Source organism: Eptesicus fuscus, chromosome 1, assembly GCF_027574615.1.
Source record: "Eptesicus fuscus isolate TK198812 chromosome 1, DD_ASM_mEF_20220401, whole genome shotgun sequence".
NCBI classification, from domain to species: Eukaryota; Metazoa; Chordata; class Mammalia; order Chiroptera; family Vespertilionidae; genus Eptesicus; species Eptesicus fuscus.
The window spans coordinates 90,060,907-90,073,343 of NC_072473.1; the positions used below are offsets into that span (position 1 = coordinate 90,060,907).

At 36.2% G+C, this 12,437-nt stretch overlaps 1 protein-coding gene across 1 annotated transcript in view; it reads left to right on the forward strand.

The window, feature by feature from the left end:
• The window catches only part of DOCK11 (dedicator of cytokinesis 11), a 203,221-nt gene extending 191,138 nt beyond the window's left edge, over positions 1–12,083 (forward strand). The window contains exons 49-53 of the mRNA XM_008156829.2: positions 3,830–4,040; positions 4,381–4,571; positions 4,980–5,080; positions 6,334–6,472; positions 9,670–12,083. Of these exons, the coding sequence (XP_008155051.2) occupies positions 3,830–4,040; positions 4,381–4,571; positions 4,980–5,080; positions 6,334–6,472; positions 9,670–9,792 (765 nt within the window). The 3' untranslated portion in view covers positions 9,793–12,083. The remainder of the gene's footprint in view (positions 1–3,829; positions 4,041–4,380; positions 4,572–4,979; positions 5,081–6,333; positions 6,473–9,669) is intronic.
• The last annotated feature ends 354 nt before the right edge of the window (positions 12,084–12,437 follow it).

The following is a 12,437-nucleotide window of genomic DNA, read 5'->3' on the forward strand; positions in this document are numbered from 1 at the left end:
TGACCTCTCCCCGGCCACTCTCACCCCCCAGCACATGCCCTCACCCCCTACTGTCTGTGTCCATTGGTTATGCTTATATGCATGCATATAAGTCCTTTGGTTGATCTCTTACCCTCCCCCTCCCCTGGCTTCCCTCTGAGGTTTGACGGTCTGATCAATGCTTCTCTGTCTCTGGATCTATTTTTGTTCATCAGTTTATGTTGTTCATTATATTCCACAAATGAGTGAGATCATGTGATATTTATCTTTCTCTGACTGGCTTATTTCATTTAGCATAATGCTGTTTCGAATTGTAAGAGTTCTTTCTTTTTTACAGCAGCGTAGTATTCCAGTTTTTTAATCCACTCATCTGCTGATGGGCACTTAGGCTGTTTCCAAACCCTAGCTATGGTGAATTGTGCTGCTGTGAACATAGGGGTACATATATTCTTTCTGATCGGTGTTTCTGATTTCTTATGATATATTCCTAGAAGTGGGATTACTGGGTCAAATGGGAGCTCCATTTTTTATTTTTTTTAGAAAACTCCATACTTTTTGCCACAGTGGTTATACCAGATAGCTGATCTTTAAGGTAGAAAGGACCTATACAGTCAGGATCTGTAGATCACAGCAGTATTTCCCCATGGAAAATGGTGCTTTGCAAAGCACTTAACAGCTAGTAGGCAGCATTGTCAGAGTGCAAAGCCCATGGCAATGGTGAAGACTTCACTGCCCACCGTGAAAATCATCTCTTCGCTTTGTAGACTTACCTACATCTCTTGGAGATGGTTTTATCTTGAACCTTAGACATATAAAAATAGATTTACTGGTAAGTCCAAGATTCATTAATATTTGGCAGGACCTCCTGGCTTCTTTCCTTACTAGTTTTAACTATTTTGTGTTTTATTGGATTAAGAGAGCAGAAGATTTTTATCTCCTTATAGCCAGATAGTCTTAGACTTGCCGCCACACTACTGATACTACAAATGGGAAATTAATGGAAAGCCAGGCTTGCTGAACAGCATACAGTTTTCTGTTTTATTCTGCCTCTGAAAACCTGGACAACATGTGCTAATGACAAACCACCATAGGTGCCTGGACTCCTGACATTATTTGTATGCACAATATTTAATCATTCCCCATAGGCAACAGATATAATAAGAAGTTGCTGCTTTTAACATTCTATTTCTTTCTTAATGTGTGAGAGTAAAAATTAAAAAAAAATACTCTTTTACTTTGCCAAAGAACAAAACCTGTACAGACAGTGTAAAGAGCAGTTCAGTAATATATCCCAATATTTTAAACTGTATGTTTCCTTGGACCTAACAGTTGCACATTTAAAATTTTATCTTGTAGATGTACATACATGAAGATATATGTTTAGAGGTATTTATTTTGGCAAAGTTTATATAGCAAAAACCTGAAAGCAGTCTAAATGTCCATATGGCTAAAGAAATGGTGGTATTACCCACAATGGATATAGTAACCTAGGTGTTAAGAGTTTCATATCAATACTTAGAAATCTACCAAGATATATTGCTTAGGAGGGAAAAAGATGAGGTGCAGGATTGTATAGATAGTATGATCACATTTGTGTAAAAACTTATTCACATATACTCACTTGTATAAGCTATGCTTAGGAAATTTCTGGAACAATACATATAAAATTGTTAACCATGGTTAGCCCTGAAAAAAGGAACTAGAGTCTTACATGGGAAGAAAGTCATTTTTTACTTTTCATATATTCCCTTGTGTGCTTTTGGAATGATTTATCACACATATTCACTTTATAAAGTTAAACTCAGGCGTGGCCCTTTTTATTTTCCTTCCATATTTTGTCTTAGCCAGATAATTAACTCAACTATCTCCTGATGGCTCTCTAGAGAGATCTAGCTTTTTAATGGGAGATAAAAGAAGGTTAAGGTTTCTGGAAATAAAAAAACCTAAGGCTTTTAGGTTTTTATGTAAGAGCAAGTAGAATAGATTTGGAGAAGGTAAAAGATGGTAAGAAACTTTCTATACCCTGTCTGTCCTGTATATGCGGAGGGAAAAAGAGTTACAGAGACTATTTCTTAGAAGGTTTCTATTGTTTGTTTGTTTGATACTTTGCTTCCTACACTGAACACAAAAAGGTCTGACTATCATAAAATGTAAGGATATTGGCAATGACACAAGTCAATATTAGTTGGCTTAAACACAGAAAGAGGGTACTGGGCACTATCTGAAGCAGCGGTCGCCAACCGGTGGTTCACGGACCAACGGTGGTCTGTGAGACCTGAAAGGTTGGCGACCACTGATCTGGAGTACATCTATAATAATAAAAGGGTAATATGCTAATTAGACTGGACGTCTTCCAGACGTCATTCTGGACATCCTTCCTGACGAAGCTGGGGCCCAGGCGAAGCCAGCCAGGATCCCGGGTGCCTGCTGGTGGCCGGGGGAAGCCAGCCAGAGGAAGGAAGGCCTACTCTTGCATGAATTTTTGTGCATCAGGCCTCTAGTAAAATATATTGTGTTAACCATTTTTAAGTGTACAGTTCAATGATATTATCTTAATTCACATTGTTGTGCAGCCATTACCACTCACCATCTTCAAAGCCATTTTCATCTTGTAAAATTGAAGCTTTCTACCCATTAAACAATAATTCATTCCCCTCCCCTCTGTCATAGCAACCATCATTCTACTTTCTGTCTCTGTGATTTTTGACTTCTCTAAATACCTCATATAAGTGGAATTGTCTTTTTGTGACTAGCTTATTTCACTTAGAATATCTTTGCCCTGACCAGTTTGGCTCAGTGGATAGAGCATCGGCCTGTGGACTGAAGGGTCCCAGGTTCAATTCCAGTCAAGGGCATGTACCTTGGTTGCGGGCAAATCCCCAGTGCTGGGTGTGCGGGAGGCATCCGATCAATGATTCTCTCTCATTGATGTTCTGACTCTCTATCCCTCTCCCTTCCTCTCTGTAAAAATCAATAAAATATGTTTAAAAAAAAGAATGTCTTCAAGGTTCATTTATGTTGTAGCATATTGTGGAATATTCTTCCTTTTTAAGGCTGAATAATTTTCTATTTTGTGTGTGTGTGTGTGTGTGTGTGTGTGTGTGTGTGTGTGTATCACATTTTGTTTATCCATGTGTCGGTGGGCACTTGGGTTGCTTTCATGTTTTTGCTGTTGTGAATAATGCTGTTCCAGGAACATGTGCACAGCTGCTTTACATGGGGCTGAGGTGAGGTGTATGAGTAGCTGCCATTGTGCAAAGAGCTGAAACTGACCAAAATCAAAATCAACTGCAATTTTATGTTTAAGTCTTCCCCCAGAAGTTGCAAGTCATCAACAGACTCTAGAGTTCCAAAATAGTTTCATCAGACAGATTCTGCCAATGTAACTGTTGTCTAGGTAGAAAGGTAGATTTCTGCTGCTCTGTCATCTCAGAGTCCTCTCTCTAATACATGTTTATTGAGGCAGAATTCAAATATACAATTAACCATTTTAATATATTTTTATGGATTCAGATTATAAAACAATGATCTCAGTTTTGTAAATATATGTGCATAGGAAAAATATTGGAAGGAAATATGAATATGTGAATAGTGGTCACTACTGAGAGGTAGGATTATAGTTTTATCTTCTTCTTACATTTCTGTAATCTCCAAATAGGTTTCTGTAACTTCTATATAATTAGAAGGAAATGATCCCTAAAAAAGAACAAAGACCTCCTCCAAGTGTCTGTTTAATTGTGAACACGGTCATAGTGGCAATGTACCTCAATTAATCTCAAAAGAGTCGGTAACTTACCTGTACCCCCTTTTCCATTTTATTCAATAAAAACCAGAACTTTCTTATTTATAGGTAAATGCCAAAGAGCTTGATCCAAAATATGCTCATATCCAAGTCACTTACGTGAAGCCCTACTTTGATGACAAAGAACTCACAGAAAGAAAGACCGAGTTTGAAAGAAACCATAATATCAACAAATTTGTTTTTGAGGCTCCTTATACATTATCTGGCAAAAAGCAAGGCTGCATAGAAGAACAGTGTAAACGTCGTACAATCCTGACTAGTAAGTAGGACTTTGCATATGACTTGTTTGACTTGGTCCTTTGAAATAAACACAGGTAGCAGCTGGCCAGCCAGAAAATGTAACTGAAATTTTAATCATCCTTTGTTCTTGCACCAACATAGGTATGTGCTAAATCATAGTTTTCCTATATGCAAATCATGATTGAAGTGTCTCATAAAGATAATTTCTTTCTCAATTCTAAAGTAATAAGGTGGTACCCAAAGGTATTGTCTAGAGAAGGCCTGGGGAAAATTAAGCACAGTGAATTTTTACGAATCAATTTGACTGTTTGAACAAATGACTTTTTTGAGATAGTATATCTATCTTAATATTTTAATAGCTTCAAACTCGTTTCCATATGTGAAGAAGAGGATCCCTATAAACTATGAACAGCAGATTAACTTAAAGCCAATTGATGTTGCTACTGATGAAATAAAAGATAAAACTGCAGAGCTGCAAAAACTTTGCACTTCTGCTGATGTGGACATGATTCAGCTCCAACTGAAATTGCAGGGCTGTGTTTCAGTGCAGGTATGTTGGTTGTCAAACATGTATTAGATGTTTCTTGGTGTTTTCTTGCTTTCCTAAGTGATATAGTCTTATCGAGTGCAAATACCTGTGCATTAATTTTGATTAACTCAATACAGAAACTATGTTCAATTTGAATAAATGTTGTGTATGTCAGAGGACTTTAACATAAATCCCTCTGACTATAGCCAAACTCTTTATTTACATATCATAAATCATTAACTAATTTATTAGCATGTCATCTTTGCAGATTATTTGCTTTAGTTAATCATTTTTCATGTAAGCTTACAGTAGGAATAGTAAATATGTTTCTCAGATGCAGATTTTTAATGTATTTGGGTATTGTTTTTTTAAGAGAAATGCAAAAATTTACATTCTGACAACTTTCATTTTTCTTTTTCTGTAATATAGGTAAATGCTGGTCCATTAGCATATGCAAGAGCTTTCTTAAATGACAGTCAAGCTAGCAAGTATCCATCTAAGAAAGTCAGTGAGTTGAAAGACATGTTTAGGTAAGTGCTTTGTAGTTTTCACTGTTCTCGTATTCCATTTTCTTCTTAAAAGAAACCAAAATATTCACCAAATAATATCTGTCCAGAAAAGGACATTCTCTGTTCTCTTTTACAATATTTAAGTGACCTCCTAATGCTAATTAGAGAGTAAATGCAGGATCTCTTTCTTGCTGCAGGACATTAACAATGCCCTAGTGATGCAAGAGATTAAATAAACCAACTTACTTTATTGCTTTGGATGTTGTGACACAAACACAAGCCTAAATTCATTACGCAGTTTCCTCCTTTGCCCCACTGACCTCATGCCACAGCATTTTTGACCATTTAGGGTAGGAATAAAAGTGGAACTGGAAGGATTGGAGAGGCTTGCCTCCTGTCCTATGTCCTTAGTTCCACTTGAATTCTGCCAGTCTCGGACATGTAATAGCTTGTCTTGAATGAGCATCACTGTAAGCTAAGGAATGTTTGAATCTATTTAATATATGAAAAGAGTTTAGATTCAGAATAAGAGAGACAGTTGAGTAAAATAGACGATAAAGTTACCCATTCATTTGCTGCCAACTTATTTCATTTACTTTTCCTGTGTGTTACCAGCGATTCTGGGTTGCAGAATAACAGTAGTCATTCATTCACCAATATTTATTAAAGGGCTTGGCATGTACAAAAATATTCTACTAGTTGCTGTGACAGGAATAAAAAACAAATGGGCAATGAGGTACTTTGTCTCCTAAGACTTACACTCTAGTTATGGATATTAAACATAAATACACGAAATAATGAAAAAGTACTTTTATGGTAAGTCATCAACTTTGCCCTCACTCTTATGAATTCGGGGCAGATACTTCATACCTACAGCACCCAGCACTGTCCTGGGTACATAGTGAGCCCCAAATAAAGTATTTTTGAATGAATGACTCATTATCTACAAATGTAAACTAATGTTAGCACAAATTTAGTTGATATAATATCAAGTAAATGACTGAGCAAGTAGGCATCCTAAAGGTTATATGTTTTGAACCAGGTTTTAAAGGACATAAGAAACTTGAGAGAAAAGATAGAAAACATATCTTTTTTTAGAAAGAAAGGGTATTTCAGATAGGATGTAGCATTAGCAAAGGCACAGTGAGAAATTATAGGATTCTAATATTCCTTATAGGCAAGAAAGCCATAGTTAAAGTTAATATCAAAATGATTAACAATGAGACTTTCTGGGAGTAAATAACAAAACCTTTATCTTTGATCTTCATTCACAGGAAATTCATACAAGCATGCAGTATTGCACTTGAACTAAATGAGCGGCTAATTAAAGAGGATCAAATTGAGTACCATGAAGGCCTAAAGTCAAATTTCAGAGAAATGGTGAAAGAATTGTCTGACATTATCCATGAGCAGGCAAGTATTAAGGTGGTTGAACATGAAAACAAGATCTTGGATCCTTAAGTGTTACTTAACAAAATCTGTTTGAAATGCATTACCTTGAAATTATTCAGTCTGTATTTTAAAATTTGCTCATATTATTAATCATTTAAATGACATAATGCAAATTAAATTTAAAGCAATTATCTGAGGCAATTGCTAAAGTAATGAATAAACCATATTGTTCTGTGTGTCACAATGCCATTCGAAGTGACTAGCTGAATAAGTCTGCATCGTTCTACTGTGAACATTGGATGAGTCTCTCTAGAAGGGTCCTAAAGAAGTTAATGATTGGCTCAATAGCCAAATCCCTAAATGACTATCCCTATTGTGGCTGTAAGAAACTAGATACTGTTATTTAGGTGAGATCCTGAGTGATTTTCAAAATTTGGAAATTATCTTAATACCCATACAGCCTGAAAAACTCCCTATTTTCATAAAACTTATTAGCATTTTAATCTATGACTGAGTGTTAATGACAATTATAGCTAACTTAGTAAAACCCAACCTGAAAAGTACAGAAGCGAAGACCCATTCATCACTTAGAGCCAAATTATGCCATTAAAGTACAACCATTTAGAGAACACATTCTTAAAGCTGGTTCTGGAAAGGAGACAAACATCTGTTCTGCTCTCTGTATTTCAGTGATTGCTTGAAGGCACTCACCTGTGTGAGACTGCCACACAAAGGGTGTACTTATAAACAGGCTGACAGTGGTTAGCATCCAAAGGACTGCAATGGGAAGATGGAGAAAAGAAGAATTTTTCTAGGAAAACAACTAGTTGATTTTAAATCAAGCTCTACTTCTCTGAATTTATTTTGCCTGCTTTTTCTAAGGAAGAGCAATAGGGAATTTAGTTACTATTAGCCTAAGGCTGCATTGAGTGACCAGAAGTCTAACTTTCTAACCATTGTCATTGCAGTTTAGAGAATCCAGTCAGCCAGACTTTCATCATCCCAACTTTAAATGACCAGTTGGTTGTCCCAGTCTCCTACTCGCCCTTCTCTGTGTCTGGGAATCTTATTGGCTTAAGGAATCTGGAATCAGTGTTATTTTTCTTCTTTTACTATCTTTACTTCTATTAGCCCCCTTAGGAATGAGTGCATACTGTTCCAAGGCATCCCTTTGCTGCTCAGTTTTCATAGGCCCTTTTTTTTTATTTTGTCTTTCTCAAAGCAGCCCGGTGATCTAAACTAGGAAAGTGGGGAACCATTCCACTTTCTTTATTGTCACTCTCTCAAGCTCAGTTCATCAGTACCTTTCTTTACCATCACTTTTCTGAGGTATACTTTTATCAAATAGATGACAATTTATTTCTAGAAACTGTCCAGTTTATGGGTTTCTGTTCTTCATAATCCATAGGGGAAAAAAACAGCAAAAGTTCCTCCTTCACAAAAGGTATAAAATAATTACACATGTTATTTTAAGCCAATGTGTACTATATTAAAATTGTTTAATTTGCATGCAGCTGCATGACCTAGCTGCATGAACTCTGTTATTCAAATTGAAAACAATTATTCAATTTACTGCAATGACTGTGATCAAGATATTTAGAGCAGTCATTTTATAGTTTTTTTTCCCTTGAACTATAGATTTTACAAATCTGCTATTATAAATTTCTCACATGTCTCATTTAATTCCCATAAATCATGATTGTTTTATTTAGTTGTAGAGACCAATATTTTAGACCCTGGAGATTATATATTGTTATCTAACCAAGAAAAATCTTAGTTATATTGGTTTATATTTATGCAGGCTCTCTTGTCATAATACATCATATTCAAATGTGCCTTACTTGGGGCAAACTGACTTTATAGTAAATTTTTTGTAAATTAATATTTTTATTAGATTCTCATATAAAAGAGAGCTGCTTTTCAGTCATATACATTGAGACATTGTTTCCCAAAGGAAAATGTAATACAAAATTTAAAAATGTAAATGTGTATTGAAATATGATTTATTTTGTTTAGTTTGCTAAATGAGTACTTAACAAAAACATATAGCCTGGCTTTTTCTTTTCAATATAATCTGTCACAGTATACCAAAATATATAGTCCTTTTAAAAAAAAGTTTAAAAACTTCTTCAAGCTGTTGACTTTTTCAAAGGGACTTACATTGTCTTAAAATTATTAATTACAGATTTCTTAATTAGATAGAGTTTGTGGTGGCCATTGAGTTGCCCATTTCACTGGTCACCTCTGAAAGGTATGGACAATCAATTAGTCATCTCTTAAAACTATATGCTTTCAGACACGTGTCATGAATGATGATTGTTGTAAAGAGGAACTATCTCTATTATGGATTTTATATAAGACATGATTTATAGCAACATAAATGATATGATGCATTACTGCCACTATAGGCCAATTTGCAGGATTAATACTCAAGTTTCAGAGCTAACTTGAGAGAACCAAGTATTGAAAACTTGAAACCTAAGTTAGGATGGTATAATGAAGATGTTGGATGTTATGTGTGTGTTATTTTATTTATCTAATCTAAACATAAGATCTCTGTTTCTTTTGATCACACAAAATAGGTAATTTAAAAACATGTATACTAATATGAATATACATGTTTGTATTTATGGGCTATGAAATATATTTTATGAACAGCAAAAGTTCTTAATTCTTCATTTCCATAAAAATCTTATGTATCAATTAGCTTATATAATTATTGTGTGTGTTTAGAAATATGCACTATGACACTTCTCTTCATTTAATATTATTTCCCAAATCTCCAGGGAAGGTTCATGGGTATCTGCATGTTTGTAAAGCCCCACAGGTGATCCTGAGAACCACTGTGTTAGAAGATGGTCCATAAAGTCATGTCAAAGAGTCCACTGTTTAGAGCTCTTATTATGACCGTGTGTTAAAAAATATATATTTTAAAGATTATATTTCCTCTCACTTCTCACTGAATTTTGCATTTTACAGTCTTTTATCTTTCTTAATTAATAACCAGATCTTTTCTGCTTTTTTGCTATGCTGCCTTTGTAATACAGCTTTGAAGACTTAAGTCGGTAATGTTATTTTTTTCTGTTTTTGCTTGATGTCATTTTAAATAGCTAAGTGTCATTGATAAATTGAAATATGCCTGTAATTTCATATACGCATACTTTTTTGGCAGTGGCTGTTTTGCTTCATGATAAACATGCATATTTCTTTTGTTTTAGATAATACAAGAAGACCCAATGCATTCTCCCTGGATGAACGACACATTACATGTATTTTGTGCAATTAGTGGTACATCGAGTGACAGAGGTTATGGTTCCCCAAGATATGCCGCTGAAATATGAGGACCCACAGATGCAAAGTGAGAACGAGGCTGACCTTTCTCAGGAATATTTGGAGCTGTGCAAATGTTAAAATTTAACGCTTTGATATACATGGAGTGTTCCCTTCTGACACCAAAATTTTCATGTTTCAAACAGGGTGCTTACATATTTGTAAATATTTAAGCAACGTGGAAGTGCCTGGAAAATTGCACCCCTGTGCTTAGTTTGTACTTTTTTAGGTAAATCTATATACTGAGAAATAGAGCTCAAAAAACATAAATCCAAATTGCTTAATTATTGCTTAAAATAATAATGGTACTATGTAAAATTGTATAACAGAACACAATAAAAGGTAAAACTTATTTATAATTTGAAGTGAAGAAAATAATACTTTGAACTTAGCATTTTTCTTGACAGGAAGCTCAATTTATTATACTAATCCTTAGATGAAAAAATGATCAAATTTCCATAAAACATGGGTATTTCCAATTGGGGAGATAATTTGAAATCTTGCCTATTAGTAGTCAAGGCTGGGCTAAAAGAAACAAAAGCATTATTTAATAAGGAAAATTTCACAAAGAAAGCACATACATAAAAAAAATACCAAGATTGCTGTTCCTTCGAGTCTTTTTTAAATATATTTTTATTGATTTCAGAGAGGAAGGGAAAGGAGAGAGAGAGAGAGAAACATCAGTGATGAGAGAGAATTTCCCTAGCCAGTTTGACCCAGTGGATAGAGCCTCAGCCTGTGGACTGAAGGGTCTTGGGTTCTATTCCAGTCAAGGGCTTGTACCTCAGTTGCCTCTCCAGCCCCAGTTTGGGTGCCTACAGGAGGCAACCAATCGATGTACCTCTCTCACATAGATGTTTCTCCCTCTCCCCCTCCCACATTCTCTAAAAAAAAAAATTGATGAGAGACAATCATTGATTGGCTGCCTCCTGCATTCCACACCCCCACCCCCCGCCACTGGGGATCAAGCCCGAAACCTGGACATGTGCCCTGACGGGGAATAGAACTGTGACCTCCTGGTTCATAGGTTGATTCTCAACCACTGAGCAACACCGGCCGAGCTTCCTTCAAGTTTTGACCTGATGATGCCAGGTAATCAAGTTGGTCTCCTCCAACACACAAGACAAGGGATTCCTATGTGGCATGGGTTTCCCTAGCAAGTGGCATTTGTTGCCAGAACTTTATCATCTGATGCTATCCATAAAGCTAAACAAAACATTTCTGAGAATTTGCAGTCAGTACATACTATGCAACTTCTAAGCCTTAGCAGCAGAGTCTGAGGTAGGAATTTGTAATGATTATTTTCCTCAGTTTTACAAGGTTAGGAAGTGTATTGATAGAACTTGATGGTTGCAGCATTTCTTGAGTCAAAATACATAACCACCACAGACTTAGCAACTGCAAGTTAGGGATTACATTTCTAATAATGAAGACAGCTCAGACTACCTAAATAAATCAGGAGAAACCAAGATGTGAAGAACTTTTTTAGCTTGAATTATCTGTATAATTTTGGCTGCCTTTCATGTAAATTTTAAGTGTTAGACTTATTTTTCTTATGTAGTTTAGCCTATTTTACACACACACACACAAAAAAAAACCAGACACTGAAATATAAATGGATTGTATGGAGCCTTGGCTTTTTAAATACTTCGTGATCAAGTAAATCTTTGAGATTATGCATGTGACTTGGCCATTTTTCTTTTTTTATTGTTTTTTATTTTCAATTACAGTTGATGTACACTATTATTTTAGTTTCAGGTGTATACCCCAGTGCAGTGGTCGGCAAACTCATTAGTCAACAGAGCCAAATATCAACAGTACAACAATTGAAATTTCTTTTGAGAGCCAAATTTTTTAAACTTAAACTTCTTCTAATGCCACTTCTTCAAAATAGACTCGCCCAGGCTGTGGTATTTTGTGGAAGAGCCACACTCAAGGAGCCAAAGAGCCGCATGTGGCTCGCGAGCCGCAGTTTGCCGACCACGGCCCCAGTGATTAGACATTACATAACTTAGTGATCATTTCAATAAATCTTGTACCCACGTGGCACAATACATAGTTATCAAAATATTATTGGCTATATTTCCTATGCTGTACTTTACATCCCATGACTATTCTGTAACTACCAATTTGTATTTTCTAATACCTTCACCTTTTTCACCACCCCCCAAACCCCCTCCCATCTGGCAACTGTCAAAAAGTTCTCTATGAGTCTGTTTTTATTCAGTTTGGTTGATTATTTGGCTTTTTTAGATTCAGTTGTTGATAAATATGTATTTATTGCCATTTTATTATTCACTAGTGACCCAGTGCACAAAATTCATGCACATTAAAAGAGAATTAATTAGAGGAAATATTTTAATATTGCTATTTCCCCTTTCTCTATAATAGAAATGTCCCGCCAGCCCCACCCCCATTGGGCAACACCAAGACCCAGCCGGCCCCACCCCCGTCAAGCCCCGCTAGGCTGGGGGACACAGCCTCACGTCCCGGCACCGGGGGTGGGGGGCATGGTGTCAGGTCCCCCAGCACTGGGGCGGGGGGGCGCAGCCTCAGGTCCCCCAGTCCTGACCCACACCACACAGCCTCACCCAGACCTGCCACACTGCAAGACACCAGACCCACCATGCCGCGGGATCCATCAATGCACCTCCTG